At 44.1% G+C, this 13,233-nt stretch overlaps 1 protein-coding gene across 6 annotated transcripts in view; it reads right to left on the bottom strand.

The window, feature by feature from the left end:
* ASH1L (ASH1 like histone lysine methyltransferase) overlaps positions 1 to 13,233 on the bottom strand; it is a 258,896-nt gene that overhangs the window by 185,029 nt on the left and 60,634 nt on the right. For all 6 annotated transcript variants that reach the window (XR_012642903.1, XM_074981321.1, XM_074981326.1 and 3 more), the window contains one exon: positions 8,281 to 12,859. Coding sequence is in view for 5 of the 6 variants with exons in the window: in XM_074981321.1 (XP_074837422.1) it covers positions 8,281 to 12,859 (4,579 nt within the window). In the remaining variant the exon portion in view is untranslated. The remainder of the gene's footprint in view (positions 1 to 8,280; positions 12,860 to 13,233) is intronic.

Genomic DNA, 13,233 nt, shown 5'->3' with positions numbered 1-13,233 from the left:
AGCACCGCTTTCTTGCCCTCTGGAAGCGAGTCCATGAGGGAGGTTAACCTAGTGTAGTTGTCGAAATTATGGTTCGCTAGATGCGCTGCGTAATTTGCCATTCGCAACAGTAGAGTGGAGGAGGAGTAGACCTTTCTGCCGAACAGCTCTAGCTTCTTGGCATCTTTGTCTGTTCCCCCTGTCCTGAATTGAGATGTCTTTGATCTTTGTTGCGACGACTCCACCACCAAGGAATTTGGTTGTGGGTGGCTGAACAGGAACTCCATGCCCTTCGCCGGCACGAAGTATTTCTTATCCGCTCTCTTGTGGACAGGCGGAATAGTTGCAGGGGTCTGCCATATCATAGTGGCGGACTCCAAGATTGCTTCATCAAGCGGTATTGCTATTTTGGAGGAGGCCGGAGGTCTCAGATTTTTGAGGAGATTATGGTGTTTCTCTTGCACCTCTGCTGTCTGGATGCCTTGCGTGAAGGCCACCCTATTAAACAGCTCTTGAAACTGTTTGAAATTGTCCGGAGGATGGACGTCCCCCGGGGCCGTAGCCTCGTCCGGGGAGGAGAGTGAGGAACCACTAGGGTACGCCTCTCTGGACCCTTCCGGTTCCTGTTGGTGATGGTACATCTGCTTGCTGGAAGCTTGCAAGGGAAAATCTCGGGGTTCCATAACCAGTTCACCCTGAGATACTTGAGTCTCTGTCCCCGTTCGCGATTGCCCTCGGGCATACAGGACCGTCTGTGGGGATCTTTCCCTGGTAGATTGCCGGTGGTGTCTATGCCCCGCGTGATAGGGGCGACCATGGCAGCATGGGCACTGTTCTTGGGAAGGTGACCTAGACCACTCCCTTGGTGCATACCCTCTGCGTCTGGGGGAGCGAGATCGTCGAGAGACCTGGGACACTGGAGAGAGCGATTTGTGATAGTACTTCAGCGGCTCAAGCCCCAGGAAGGGTGAAGGTGGTCCCAGCCAGGCCGAGGCTGGTTGTAAAAATGGAGACAGGGGCTCCAGGTAGGCTAGGGGGGACCCCTGCCTTGTGGTTGGAGTCTGCAGCATGAGCGTAGGGCTGAGAGAAAGCAACTCTGCAGCCCTGTCTGGAGAGAGGCTGCGGTGCCTTGTTTTGTGTGCAGCCTTCCCCCTCCCTTGAGGGGGTAGCTCCACCCTCTGACGTGCAGGGGATCTCGGCCCCGTCCGCGCCGTGCTTGGCATGATTATGGGCGGTGCCGCACAGGCGGTGTCCTCCGGTGCCTGTAGGCTGCGTGCCTGCGCGCTCTGCACCACCGGTTCCCCGGGGGTCGGTGCCGCTGCTTGCGGTGCCGCCGGTACCGGCGCTTGTTTAGCTGCCGCACTGCCTGCGGTGCGGGGCGGCTGTTTGATTATTGGAGGCTGAGCCGCCTCAACGTGGCTCTCTGTGCCGCCGCTGATCAGCTGTTGCTGCGGCTGGGGGCTGCGCGCTCCTCCCGTCCCGCTCGCTGTTGCTGACGGCAGGGATCGGGCTTGGGAGACTTTCCTCCGTTTTTGCGCTGATGGGGTGAGGGAGGCGGCTTTCCTTTTATGGGCCCCGGAGGGTCCCTCCTGCTGTGGCCGCTCCGGCACGTCTGGCTGGAGGGCCTTGTCGAAGAGCAGCATTTTAAGCCCCAGCTCCCTGTCCTTCCTTGCTCTGGCTGTTAATTTTGCACAGAAGGAGCATTTCTGCGTGACATGGGACTCCCCCCAGGCACCTTATGCAGTGACTGTGCCCATCAGACGCTGGCATTGCCTCTCGGCAAGTCTCACATTTCTTGAATCCTAAAGAGGACATTGTTGGTGAGTCTTTCAGTTGTTAATGGGGTACTTAGCACCTTCTCTGTGCTGTTTTCCCCCTCTCCGATAGCCTGCCGCGGCAGGAGGGCTAATGGCCCTAGGCTCCTGGCCTCCGGTGCTCTGCTTGTTACTAGGACTGGACTGAATGCCGTTCCGCTTGTTGTTTCATTTTTTTTTGAAAATAACAACTGGCTAACTTAACAGTAGCCTAAGAACTTGAAAACTTTAAAGAAAAACAGTTAAAACCATTGAATACGCTAACTTGGCCGTAGCCTAATCGGATTCCGTCTGCAGCTGACGGCGGTTAAGAGGAACTTGCGGGGACTGGATTGCGCATGTGGCCAGGAGCGCGCAAGGGAGCGGCGCGCACCGGCGCATGCGCAGTCTGGCAGAAACTGCTTGGAAGATCCGATCTGCGGCACCGGGCGAGCCCGACACCTAATGTGGAGCACCCACGGGGACACTCGAAGAAGAAGTGTACGTTCTATGTCTATATCGAAATCGTTAATTAAGATATTGAACAGAACCGGTCCTAAAACAGACCCCTGCAGAACCCCACTAGTTATACTTTTCCAGCAGGATTGAAAGCCATTAATAACTACTCTCTGGGTACGGTTATCCAGCCAGTTGTTCACCCACCTTATAGTAGCCCCATCTAAGTTGTATTTGAGTAGTTTATTGATAAGTATATTATGTGAGACCATCTCAAATGCTTTAGTGAAGTCTAGGTATATCACATCCACCGCTTCTCCCTTAACTACAAGGCTCGTTATTCTATCAAAGAAAGCTATTAGATTGGTTTGACATGATCTGTTTTTAACAAAACCATGCTGGCTGTTCCCTAGCACCTTACCACCTTGCAATTGCTTGCCGATGATTTCTTTAATGACCTGCTCCATTATCTTTCCTGGCACAGAAGTTAAGCTGACTGGCCTGTAGTTTCCCGGGTTATTCTTGTTCCCCCACTTTCACAGGCCTTGGGAGGCAGACCAGTCCTTGCCCACAGACAACCTGCCAACCTGAAGCAAATCCTAACCAGCAACTATACACCGCATCACAGTCACTCTAACTCAGGGACCCATCCATGCCACAAACCTCGTTGCCAGCTCTGCCCACATATCTACACCAGCAACACCATTACAGGACCTAACCAGATCAGCCACAGCATCGTGGGTTCATTCAGCTGCACATCTACCAATATAATTTATGCCATCATGTGCCAGCAATGCCCCTCTGCTATATACATCGGACAAACTGGACAGTCTCTACGTAAAAGAATAAATGCACACAAATCAGATATCAGAAATGGCAATATACAAAAACCCGTAGGAGAGCACTTCAATCTCCCAGGCCACACAGTAGCAGACTTAAAAGTAGCTATCCTAGAGCAAAGAAATTTCAGGACCAGACTCCAAAGAGAAATTTCTGAGCTACAATTCATCTGCAAATTCAATGCCCTCAGCTCAGGCTTAAACAAAGACTGCAAATGGCTTCCCCTCCCTTGGTGTTCACACCTCCAGATCAACTGCTGGTAGTAAGCCTCACCCTTGCTGTCTGAGCTAATCTTGTTATCCCCACCCTTGCTCTGTCTTATTTATACCTGGCCCTGCAGATTTCCAAGACCAGCATCTGATGAAGTGAGTCTGTGCTCACGAAAGCTCATGCTCAAAACTTTTCTGTTAGTCTATAAGGTGCCACAGGACCCTTCATTGCTGTTACAGATTCAGACTAACACGGCTACCCCTCCGATAATTGGAGCCACTGGCAGCTTGTGATATTTACAAGCAGCCTCAAAAGAATGTCTGAGTACTGTTTCTTGTTAGGAAACTTGAAAGATTGCTCTAGCTAATATAATTGTCTCCGCTTTGTACCCCAGCACCTGAAGATGAGACATACCATGTTTATGTGCTTCTAGGTTTTCCTCCACAGATTACAGATAATAAAGAGCATAATTTGAGACTATCTTCTTTATAAGTTAAGATGTGGCAACAAACACACACACAAACTACCATCAAATTACCATCAAATGTGGTACATCCAATCTGTATATGTGCATGTATGTACCGCACCAATCACTTCACATCAATTCACCAACCTATTAAAATGATTTAAGGAAGTCAACAAACGTGGGTAAGTGTGATCCAGTCAATATATCATGCTTGGATTTTCAGAAAGTCTTTGTAAAGGTCCTACACATCATAGGTTCTTAAGCAAAGTAAGCAATGTTGGGGTGAGCAGAAAGGTCCTCTCATGGATCAAAAACTAGTTAAGGGGGGAAAAAAGGTGGGGTGGAAACAAAGGTCAAGACTAAATGGTCAATTCTCCATAGTGGTGAGAGGTAAATAGCAAGTTCCCCCAGGGCTCTGTACAGGGAACTTTGCTATTCATGCTCATAAATGATCTAGAAAAAGGGACAAGCTGAGACAGCAAAATTTGAAGACAAAACTAAACTACTTAAAATAATAAAGTCTGACTGTGAAGAGTTACAAAAACATCTCACAAAACTGGATGATCGAACTATAAATTACCACAGAAATTCAATTTTAGTAAATGAGAATTAACAGATACTAGAAAAAACAAGCCCAATACGCATACACATTGATGGGATGTAAATTAGTGGTTACCTAGTAAAAGATTTTGGAATCATTGTGGAAAGTTCTCTGAAACATTTTATCAATGTGCAGTGGCGGTCAAAAAGGTTAATAATGTTAGGAACTACTAAGGAAAAGGACAGATAATAAGACGGCAAATGTTGGAGAGGTAGCCATGTTAGTCTGTATCTTCAAAAACAACAAGAAATCCTGTGGCACCTTATAGACCAACAGATATTTTGGATAGTAACAGAGGAAGCCGTGCTAGTCTATACACTATCAAAACAAAAAGCAGTCAAGTAGCACTTTAAAGACTAGCAAAATAGTTTATTAGGTGAGCTTTCGTGGGACAGACCCACTTCTTCAGACCATAGACAGACCAGAACAGACTCAATATTTAAGACAGAGAACCAAAAACAGTAAAACAGATATTTTGGAGCATGACAAAGTGGGTCTTTGCCCACGAAAGCTTATGCTCCAGAATATGTTAGTCTATAAGGTGCCACAGGACTTCTTGTTGTTTTTGAAGACAGCAAATATAACCAATAGGTAAATGCTTTTCACAGAGTCATCACTCCATATCTGATCTTTCAATACTCATCCTCAAAGGAAGCCTTCATAACACCATCTTCAAAAGTGGACCCTTGGAACTCAATTCGTAACGGTGTTATATGTTAAAACCGTAGACTTAACAGAGACACTGCTTTCATGGCTCAGTACGATGACCCATAATGCACACTTGCTTGATAGCCTTTAATGGCCTAGCTCAAATCTCTTCTGAATAACAGTCAGGAGTCATCAACTACAGGACAGAAACAACAAAGAAAGCAACAGAACACAACTGGTCATTACCTATAGCCCCAAGCTAAAACCCCTCCAACAAATGCATCATCAAGGATCTACAACTGATCCTAGACGACTATCCCTCACTCTCACAGATCTTTAGAGGTAGGCAGAGTCCTTCCTTACAGGCAGCCTCACACACCTAAAACAAATACCCACAACCAACTGAATGACAAAGAATAGAAACACTAATCCAGAAACCAATCCCAGCAAGAAACCATGTTGCCAACTCTGTTCACACATCTATGCTAAGGACACCATCATAGGACCTAACCATATTAGTCAGACCACTAAGGGTTCATTCACCTGCACATTAACTAATGTGACATGTGCCATCATACCCCTGCCATGCATACTGATAAGCCAGACTGTCTGTATGCAAGATAAGAAATGGACACAAATCAGACATCAAGAAGAGTAACATCCAAAAACCATCTAAAGATCACAGACCCTGGACACAGTTACAGACATGAAAGTTAACATACTAGAGGAAAAGACTTCACAAACATGTTGCAGTGTGAAACTGCTGAGTTGGAATTCATATGCAAATTTGACACAGAATGAGTCTGAAGAGGGACTAGGAATGGCCCTCTCATTACAATAAATAATTTTCTCCTTTACGTATTCTCACCTTCTTATTGCTGTTGGAAGTGGGCCACATCCACCCTGATTGAATTAGCCTCATCAGCATTGTTGTAACACTCCCATCTCCATATGTATGTGTAAATCCCTGACATCTGAATCTTTCACTTCATGAATCTGACAAAGTGAGCCGCAGTCCAAGAAAGCTTATGCCCTAATACTGCCCACTCCTCATCTCCTTACTGCCCACTCCTCGTCCAACATGTTACCATTTATGCTTAACTATCTTGCATTCAGCTCAGACATTCTGATTTCCTTCTCAAACCTGAAGAATATCCTGCAGTTTGAAAAATTGTATATTCCAACAATAAAAGTTGGTCCAAAAAATAATCACCTTACTTATTTTGTGTCTCTGATATCTCAGGAACAACAAAGCTACAATATCATTGTAAACAGATTTGAAGATTGTGGTGTGTCGGTATACTTTGAACTTTAATTCAGTAAAAATGCCATCACGGATTCTATGTTTATCATCTCATGGTAGCTTTCACAACTTTATGCAAATTATAAATAAAAAGATAGATAACTTATCAAATATGCAAACCAACCTGGAATATTAATATATTTTTCCTGGCTCATGAACCACTGCCATTTATACTGTTATTATTTTGCAATAGTGTCTAAAGGCCCCAGTTGGTATCTAAACTGAATTCTAGTAAGCATGATAAACATATAAGTAAAGCAAATACCTTGTCCCAAAGAGCTTACAATTTAACTGTAATATGAGAGACAACAGGTGGATGCAAAAAACAGATGGGGGGAAGCACAAAGTAACTGTGAGATTACTTAGTGAAGCAGCAATCAAAGCACACCAACTGCTTAGTCACCAGTAATAGAGATTTTGCAATTAAAATTCAGTTAAAAATTCTGATGATGCACAGAGTATTAAAGAATCCAGCTGAGTCCCCCATAACCACATTGACTGTACATTACAATGGAGAGTAAATGAGAAAAAAATATTTTATTTGGTTAAACAAGCAGATATGATTTAAGAACACAAAAGCGTAAAGGATCTATTGAAGAAAAAAATGCTAATCTTGTACAGTTATTTTTATGACTACAGGTTACACCTCTGAAAACCAGCACTCTCTGGTCTGACGACATCCATTGTCCAGCAGGACCACAGATGGTCCTTAACCAGAGAGCCCAGGAGCCTAAGGGCAGGAGGGCCAGGGACAACAAGGTAGGCTTGGGAGGAGCATAAGGTTGGGGCCTGAGTTAGAGTCCTGACACAGCGCAGGGCCAGACTGGCAGCCCCGCAGAAGAGTGGGGCTGGAGACCTGGAACAGCATGTGGCTAATCCTTCTAGCAGCATGGAACTGGGCCGAAGCCTCATGTCAGCCCAGGGATGGGACTGGAGCCATGGCAGCCCCCAGCTATGCAGGGCTGGAGCCCTGCAGCACACCCAGGGCTTCAGGACTGGAGCTAGAGCCCTGCACAGTGCCAGAGCCCTGCAGCACCCCATGGCTTTTGGGCTGGATCCCTCTAACAGTGCGGGGCTGGAACCCTCAGCAGCCACTTGGTTTGGATGGTGTTGTGGCTAGAGCCAATGAGGCACGGTGGCCATAGCCCTCCAACAGTGCGGGGCCACAGGTGAAGTCCCACAGCAGTCCTGTGGCTGTGTGGGTTTAAGGCTGGAGCCCCCAGCAGTGTGGGGCTGGGGTGGAGCTGAAGGAGGGGGAGAGCCAAAGTAAAGTACCTGTAAGCAGGTGTTTGGGGTCTGGTGGCTGGAGACCCTCCCAGTCTGGCAAATTCTCACATTCAGGACCAGAGGCGCAACCTGTACTACTATACTTTAAGAATGGACTGAATTAGCTAACAGTTTAAAAAAAAAAAAGCGGGGGGGAGCAAAAGCCCTGAACATTTTCTTAAAGTATGGATACAAAATAAATGTGTTACTGGCTAGCTCAAAATCAACCAAATAAAAGTTAACCAAATTAAACAAATAACAGAAAAAAACAACATACTATATATCTTTACACTTGAATCAAGCATGAGAAATATTAATCCTAAGAAAAATTTTCCTAAAGTGAAAGACAATCGGAGTTTGTAAAATGAAAGTGCATTCTTAATCATAAGGATAGTATTGTTGCATGAAAACAGTAATACAAGATTGTGTGACATTCCAGTTAGGCAATGTTGATAGTGTATGTGTGTGTAAGACAGTACAATATACTGTATTCAGTGCTGTGCAGGACAGTATTCCAATAAAGTGGAGGTGCTCAAAGTGAGGAACAGCATTTCAGACCTTCATTATAATTGTAGCTTCCTAACATAGGACATTTTTTTTTTATAAACCATTGTAACTTTTCCCATGAAGCCTTTTAAAATTGTCTCATTAGATATGGAAATCAATAATGTAGCAACATCATCATCAAAAAAGGAGGCACCATAAAAAGCTGTCCTACCTGACAGTGGCTGTAGTGCCTTTTCAATAGAAGGCAATGGGTCCTTTCTGAGTGGTCGGCTGAGCAAAGCCTCTTGTGCATTGAAGAGCCCAGGACTGTCAGTTAATTTTTTACGTCCACTAGTGCTGGTAGAGTTAGTAACTCTGCAGCTGCCTATTGCACTTGTGAAAAGATTTGTGTGTTCATCACTGCTAGCCGGCTCAGAACTAGGGGTAAATCCTCCCAAGGACAGTCCCGCAGAGTTTTCAGAACAGTCAATTTGTAATGGTGTCTGTAATCCCAATGCTAAAGAATTAGACTCTGAAGGTTCTCTCCTGACCCATTGTTCCTCTCTGCTTAGCAAACCCTTTGAAGGTGAAAGGTGGGGACAAGACATATGACATCTGTGTTTCTCTTTATGTTTGTATCTCTCACCAACGGTCTCCTTCCCAAATCTGTAGCGCTTCAAGGACTCCAGGACTGTTCTGGAAGAGCTGTTAGAGGTTATAGCGTCCATGGAAACCTGTGGCTGCTCTGAAGAACGATGCTCTCTATGTTTATGACGATGTCTGTGTTTATGTTCAAGCATCCAACCATAAGCCATTTCAGGTGGAACGCTGGGGTAGGTACTCATAGAAAGGAGTGGAGTCCTGCTAGTTGTGAGAAAGGCTTCTTGACGTAGAAGCTTATGCTTCTTCTTGTGGTATTTGGCAGGATTAAGAAGCAAATGGCCTGTATGCATGTAAGAAGGTGGTGGCAATGGGGTAGTAAAAGAAGGAGAAGGTGGTGGAGGATAAAGAGCTGGAGGATACCTTCCATAATAACCTAACCCAATTGGAGTAGCTGCAAGAGGAGAAGGAGAATAAGGCATGCCATAAGAGGGATAAAATCCAGTACTGGAGAGAGGAAAACTAAGACTATGCATGAAAGGCATTTCTGTCATAGCTTCCCGCATCTTGGGGGGTCTGCCTCTCTTCTTTTTTAAATCAGGTTTCCGAATGTAGTGCAAAGGATCTAAAGGAAAGGTTGGATGTGTATAGAAGCTATTGAAGTTTATCCTAAAAATGGTAGGCAGTAGGTCTCGGGGTATAAAATGATGACTTCTATGAGTTATTCTTATTTCACTCAAACGACTTATTAGTTCCTCTAACTCAGCAAGGAAATCAGGGTCTTGTCTACCTCGGAGCTGAGGGTATTTCTTTTTTCTTTTTCGTTTCTGTCTTTTCATTTTATCATAGCTGAGGTAATCATGACCTCTACGCTTACATTTATGTTTATGTTTTTCTTTTAGGCTACTTAAAACTGTTGAGGTTTCAGGGGAAATGAGGGAAACATGCTCAAATGAATGTCTTTTCTTCTTCTGCCCACAGAATTTCTCTGCTCGGTCTGAAGTACTGTTATTATCTGTTCCTATTCCACTGTCACTGGGAATTGTCTCATCACTGTGAGACTCACTAATTGGCGAAGGAGTGGCTTCCTTCAGTGATGCCAATTCATTTAAGTGAGAAGGAGAATTTGGCAATAAAGTAGGAGGAGATAATCTCCTCCTTCCCTTGGAAGCCTTTTTCATTGCAAGGGTCTGAATTATACTTCCTTGTCTGGAGTGTATATGTAAATATGGCACTGAACTGGGCTCCACAAATCCTGCATCACTGCTGACAGGGCTCTGCCCTCCACTTGCTGCTGACAATTGAGAGCAAACTGGAGATGGAAGAACCTCTGAATTATTAGCTGCTGAAGGCAGCACAGGAGGAAGTACTTGTCCCAGCGTTGTCCCAACTGTTTGCTGGGCAGTATTCTCTAGAACAGTTAAACTGGCAGAATTACTACTTAAAATACCATTTAGGACAGCTTTTGGTTTCCTACCTCTTCTCTTTCCTATGTAAATGGTTCCTTTCTTGCTGACATTTATCTGCTGGCCTAATTTTGTACTAAACGTGGCAGCAAGGGTTGACACAGTATTGTGGAGTTTTGACTGCACTTTACCTTTGTTATTTGGTTCCCCTGTGCTAGAGAGGATTTGATTCAAAAACTTTTTTCTCTTCAAAGTTTTCATTTTGTTTATTTTTCGGATAATTGTTTTCATTAATTGCCCATTATTTCTCTTGATAACTTTTCTATCTGACTCTACCTCAAGGTCTCTCATGCTACACATATTAGTCTTCTGAGCTGCCTCTGAATCTCTGACCTGGTCCTTCCTCTCAAAAAAGTCATCACCACATTGTTGATCACTTTCAGATTCTATTTGGTTGGAATTATCCGTAACAACAAAAGGTGCCACAGACAAAATAGGTGGTTTCATTTTAACAGCTGATCTAATCTGCCTTTTAGGTCGCCCTCTCTTCTTAGGAAAAGTCTGTCCTGTTAAGCTCTGTTTCAGGGAGGGAATTTCTATCTCTGGCTGCAGAACAGGTGGCTCTTGCTCTTCCTTTGAATGCACTGAGAAGACTTTAGATGCTGGAATTTTTAGGGTTCTCTTTGGAGGACCTTCCAGTTGGGGCATCTCCTTTGATTTAGGCCTTCCTCGTTTGGGCTTATAAATTTCTGGTAAAATGTCATACATACTGGAGGGCTGTCTTAGAGTACTGTAGAATTTTTGAGTCTGTTTGTCCGCCTCAGTTAACAGAGCAAGAGACTGTTCACTACTAGACTTGCTCAGTTTTGGCAACTGATGTTTAACAAATTCATGTTCCACAAATGAAGCTGACCCTATATTTTTCAAGAATTTAGCCTGCTCCAGATTATTGTTTGATAGTGCACTGCATGAAATGTTTTTAAAAATCTCAGACCTTTCTAATTCTAGAGCCTTTGGTGGCCGACATATGTTTCTAGATACAACTTTAGTCCAGCGTGGCTTCCTTCCTTTTCTTTTCTTTAAAGATTTTGACTGAATAGCACTCAGGGCTTCAGCTCCTTGGCAAGGTTTCCCTGGTGAAGTTATTGCACCAATCTTTAGAAACTGTTTGGTATTAAACATACTTGTGAAGCTAACCACTGAAGAAGAAGTGACAGTCGCATGAACATTTGAGTCAGTTGCCAGACTGATTTTTTTCCCTATTGACGAACTAGTTCTTGTGGTTTCTGAGTGGGTGGCTTTTGAATCATTTAATTCTTTATCCACACCTCTAAAATCAGTGCTCAGACTGTAATTTGATGATCTGTTCAGGTTCAGAAGCGTACTGTCTGAACAAAACTGAGTCTTCCCAATCTGCTCTGAAATTCCTTCTAAGACATCTGCTGTGGTACTTATATGTGCTGGATTTGAAGCCAACTGAGAGGAAGATTCTGTGGGGCTCCTGTTTATGGTAGTAACAGATACTGTGGGTGAGGGTGATGGGAGGTTCCCCTCTCCAACAGCACTAAATGGGGACTTTGCTGTAGATACATCTGAAGCTCCTCCCGTCCTAAAATCTAGTGAAGTGCAATACACTGGAGGTTGCTTTTCATGCTTAGATGTTTCGTAAGTCCCCTTTTCACAGGATGAGAAACTGTCCTGCTGAACAGAGATTCCCTCATTAAGTATTTCTTTGTCTATACTAGCAACCTCTTTCTGAGCTGCAATCTTTTCCAAGATATTATCTTTATTCTGTCTTATAATATGCTTCTCAAAAGTTTTATTGTTGGTATTTTCTTTCAATAATTCTGTAGTCTCATGGCTTTCAAGATTACTGAGGTTTGTACTGCAAGAAAGCTTGATGGTCTCTGAAGCAGGACTGAGAGAATCGGATTTCAGATTTCCAGAGTCCTTGTTAATCAATCCTGCTGAAGTGCCAAACCCCAGCAGTTTCTTCCCAGAGTCTTTGTTAACAAGTCCCACTGTGGTACTAATCCCTAGTAGCTTCTTCCCACAGTCTTTGTTAATCAATGCTGCTGGGGAGCCAGTACCCAGCAGCTTCTTCCCAGACTCCTTATTTACCAGTCCCACAGGGATGCCAACCCCTGGTGGTTTCTTCCCAGAGACCTTATTTACTAATATAGCCACAGAGCTAGTCACTGATTGTTTCTTCCCAGAGTCCTTGTTAATTAGTCCAGCTGGAGAGTCAGTTCCTGGTGGCCTCTTCCCAGAGTCCTTGTTAATCAATCCAGCTAAAGAGCCAATCCCTGGCGGCTTCTTCACAGAGTCTTTGTTTATCAATATGGCTGCAGTGCCAGTCCCCAGTGGCTTCTTCCCTGAGTCCCTGTTAACCAATCCAGTAGCGAGGCTAGTTCCTGGCAATTTCTTTACTAAGTCCTTGTTAACCAGTCCAGCTACAGTTCCAGTTCCTGGCAGCTTCTTCCCAGAATTTTTAACCAACCCAGATGCAGTTCCAGTTCCTGGCTTCTTCTGCTTTGTTTTGGAAGACTTTGAGGGGGGGCAAATTGCAATAAGTTGAGCCAATTTTTCTGTTACAGTTGTTGCTCCATTAATTTGTGTTCTATCCTTTAAGTCAGGATCACAACCACCAACAAGAGCAGGCGCTGACTTTACATAATCTGTCATTTCAGGGGGTAATGGAGAAAGCTTCTTAGATACAGGACTTATTGCTCCTTGTATGTCTTGCTCAGGATGGAATTCAACAGTTGCAGTTTCTTCAGCTTTCTTGCAAAACTTTGAAGGATCCTAAAAGTTCAAATAAGAAAAATACTTTAGAACCCAAGTGAAAATTTTCTATAACCATTGTACCCTGTTGTGTTGAGGTACTTAACTATTGCTGATAAGGGATCCATTTGAATGAGATGCTGCATCTCAGTGAACCATCATTTTTAAAAGAACAGATTTCATTGAACTTTATAGGCTTTTATAAAACATCTATCAACCACACACCTTCACAACACCCAATACATGTTTAATGCACATGTTCAACTGACTGAAAATACTTTTTTCATATAAAGTTAATGCTCATGAAAGTGAAAAAACAATAACTCCCTGAACTATTATTATATGTACTGGCAGGGTCTGCCTCTCTGTGGCGGCTACAACCAAAGTACTTATTT

The sequence above is a fragment of the Carettochelys insculpta genome, chromosome 30 (genome assembly GCF_033958435.1).
Source record: "Carettochelys insculpta isolate YL-2023 chromosome 30, ASM3395843v1, whole genome shotgun sequence".
NCBI lineage: Eukaryota > Metazoa > Chordata > Testudines > Carettochelyidae > Carettochelys > Carettochelys insculpta.
Note: the sequence above shows the minus strand (reverse complement) of the source record. Positions and strands in the feature narration are given on the sequence as shown.